The following is a 3,018-nucleotide window of genomic DNA, read 5'->3' as shown; positions in this document are numbered from 1 at the left end:
CTGTGTACGATATTAGTGTCCCACGATATTCTGTAGTCCATATTCAGGATCCACGCTGAAGAGTGGTGTTTGGAATAGAAGTGAGCAGCTATTACTGCCCACATTCACTCGTGCACACCCCACCTGCCCCTTCATTGTACATAAAAGGCTCCTGCTTCTGAAGGGTAAGTATATCGTCTCTCTCTAAGCTGACAGCGTCAGAGCCAGCAAACAACTGTCGGCAAACTGAAAGCAGCACGCCAGAGCACTACAATGTAAAGATGGGAACTGGAATGAGATCAATTTGCTGTGAGGGTAGTGCCTAGAAAGCTTACAATATTAAACATCCCACATGAATGCAGTAGGGCTAGGAATTCACGACATACCACAAGGCGGGATTTTTGCCTTGCTCTACCTACAGGCGACAAAGGTCAATATTAGGTATCGGCTTTAAAAACCGGTTGGGTCTCCTAGTATATCAGACTCCTAAACATGCTGACTAAAAGGAAAAGAGTGTCAGGCACGAGAGGTACAGTATTAATAATCATCATATATCAGATTTTTTTTTTTCAATCAGCACAAGAAGAGGTCATGCAGTGTAAACAGTTCCACTTGTATATTATGGGCATCTTCGTATAGAATAATTTACAGAAATTACTCTGAAAAATTTCTATGTTGTTCACCTACTGTCAGAAACCACCACCAAGCAGTAACCAGGATCTGCATAAATCCACACAAACTGAAACATATTTCAAATGCAGAACAGATTCCATAACATAAAAACCATTAGAGTCCCTTTCTGCATTGAGAACAAGCATGTCCTTTTTCACCCTGCTGACCTACCTGTTTTCTTCAAATAGAAAAATAAATGCAAAACGGCACTTTCAATTAGTTCACCTGGTATATTGAGTACTTGGAAAAACAAAGACTTGAAAAGGATTTGTGGACAAAAGGGAACCCACCTTTCTGATATTCCTGCATAATGTGAAGTCAGAACGCATAATAATGACTCAAACATTTTATCCTGCTGCAGGTGCACTGATGCACTTTCAGGAGATAAGCACTATAAAAAATAAACAACTTTACGAATACATTCAGTCTATCCTTCACGAGCCAAGAATGTGTCATGGCTTGTGTAGTGTAGAAACACACACACTTCTTCATGTGGGTGTGTGAGAGACATGCATGACAACTTTTGTTGATATACCTTCATTGTTTTTACACCCCCTCAAAAAATATACCCCACTCCGATGCAAGTCAATGGCCAAATAAAGGTTTTGTTTCTCCTGCCATAACATATACCTCATGGGCACTGCCATGTGTTGACCTGTAGTCATAGAGTACACATGTGTTCACACAATTGTCTCGCGGTCCCAAGTGACCTCCTGAGGGTTGATGTAGCAGGAATACTTGTCCTCGGGTATGCTCTCCCCAGGAGTCTCAGGGGACTCAGCGATGGGGTGGGCTCTGAACACCATCTTGTCCTCAGCAGCGGTGTAGAGGATTCGGCTGGAGGTGGAATTGATCTTCTGGAAGACGCAGTAGGCGGTGGCAGCATCGCCTTCTGCTGGCGGCGGGCTTTCAGGGCAGTAGCACTCTTCAAGGTACTGCAGCACTTCGTCCTCATGCTCCAGAACACTGGCCTGATCCTTTGGGCTGGAGCCAACTTTCCTAGGTAGGAAGGGCTCCTGTGGGCCACTTTTCTTGTCCAGTTCATCTGAGCTGCCCTTGCCTGACTCCAGATCAGAGCAGGGCGTCTTCAACAGCTCAACAACCTCTTTGTCCATCTTAAGTTTCTTGACACAGGCGCATGTGTTTTCGGGCCACTTGGTACAGCCATCAGTTCTCTTGGCCAGGATGATGGCAGCCACCCCGGGCAAACAGATGGCTGGCCCGATGGCAAGTAGGGGGATGTCCCCTAGGAACTCCCCTTTTATACCAGAGACGGTGAACATGAAGCCGAACACCAGGAACACACTGACCACTGCCACTACCAGCCCTGTCCTGGGGTTGATGTCATCCGGCCTCATAGCTTCCCCAGCACCCAGTACCAATCAGCGGTTATCAACTGATCATCAGGAACTCGGACACTTGTATTTCCTTCTTTTGGAGAACACCTTCCCGGTAATTTGTCCATTTGAAGAAAATCCAAAACAAAGTTCCATAAGGAGGAAGCTAGCAGAGGTTCCCAAACCATAACCGAGTCTCAGCAATGACCTTACCGAAGATGCGAAGCATTATCAAGGCAGGGAAGAACACAGAAAGTCGCCCAACAGTCTTTGTTAGCTGTGTCAAGTCAGTCAGCTGCAAATCCTCCAGTCACGGAGCTCATTTCTTGAGGGGAGTTATTCCGGAGAGGCCTGGTCCAGCGACCTGCCGGGGGTCGAAAAGAGGCATTAAAAAGTACGGCAATGCACACTGCAAACAGGGAGAAGCTGCGTTCCCATGCACACGCAGTGCCAGCCAGAGAGTGTGTGTAAGAGAGAGAGGGAGAGAGAGAGAGGCAGCAGCGAGCAGGGGGTGGAGAAATAGGACGCGAGGGAGGGCTGCAAGTCCTAGAAAGACGGGAGGAATGCAAGCTTCTCTTGTTTCAGAAAGATAACAAAACATCAAAATGCACAACCGCTGCTAAAGGCTGAGCGGCACAGACTATCCACCACTCCTCGAGGAAAACGTCTTCAAAATGCCATGCTGAAAACAACAAGGAATTAATTAAGCGTAGATAGGGCAACTGCAAAACCTAATCAGCTCTCAGAGTTGTGCACAGGCAGCTAGCGGCTCCCTTCTCCACAGAGAAGATATTTTATCTGTGGCACTGCACATGAATCGCCTTCGTTTTTTACAATGATCCACACTGCCTTTGTGTAAAAAAACAAAGCTGTGCTGAGCAATACTGTTGTTTCAAAATATGATTTGCATCGAGTGGGGATGTAATCCTGTGGCTCAGCTCTCGCCGATGGGACCTGGGACCGATTTTTAACCAGATCTTCTCCACTTGACCCAACTGTGGAGTTTCGGGCACATCATTTCATCTCCTTA

The 3,018-nt window shown here is 46.6% G+C and overlaps 1 protein-coding gene across 1 annotated transcript; it reads right to left on the bottom strand.

The window, feature by feature from the left end:
* Positions 1-571: 571 nt before the first annotated feature.
* On the bottom strand, positions 572-2,449 carry TMEM215 (transmembrane protein 215). Its single transcript, XM_069239740.1, has one exon. It carries the CDS (start codon positions 2,007-2,009, stop codon positions 1,332-1,334), a length of 678 nt encoding a protein of 225 aa, XP_069095841.1. The 5' UTR covers positions 2,010-2,449; the 3' UTR covers positions 572-1,331.
* Between the last annotated feature and the right edge of the window lie 569 nt (positions 2,450-3,018).

This window comes from Pleurodeles waltl, chromosome 1_2, assembly GCF_031143425.1.
Source record: "Pleurodeles waltl isolate 20211129_DDA chromosome 1_2, aPleWal1.hap1.20221129, whole genome shotgun sequence".
Classification (NCBI taxonomy): domain Eukaryota; kingdom Metazoa; phylum Chordata; class Amphibia; order Caudata; family Salamandridae; genus Pleurodeles; species Pleurodeles waltl.
This window is presented reverse-complemented; position numbering and strand designations above follow the sequence as displayed.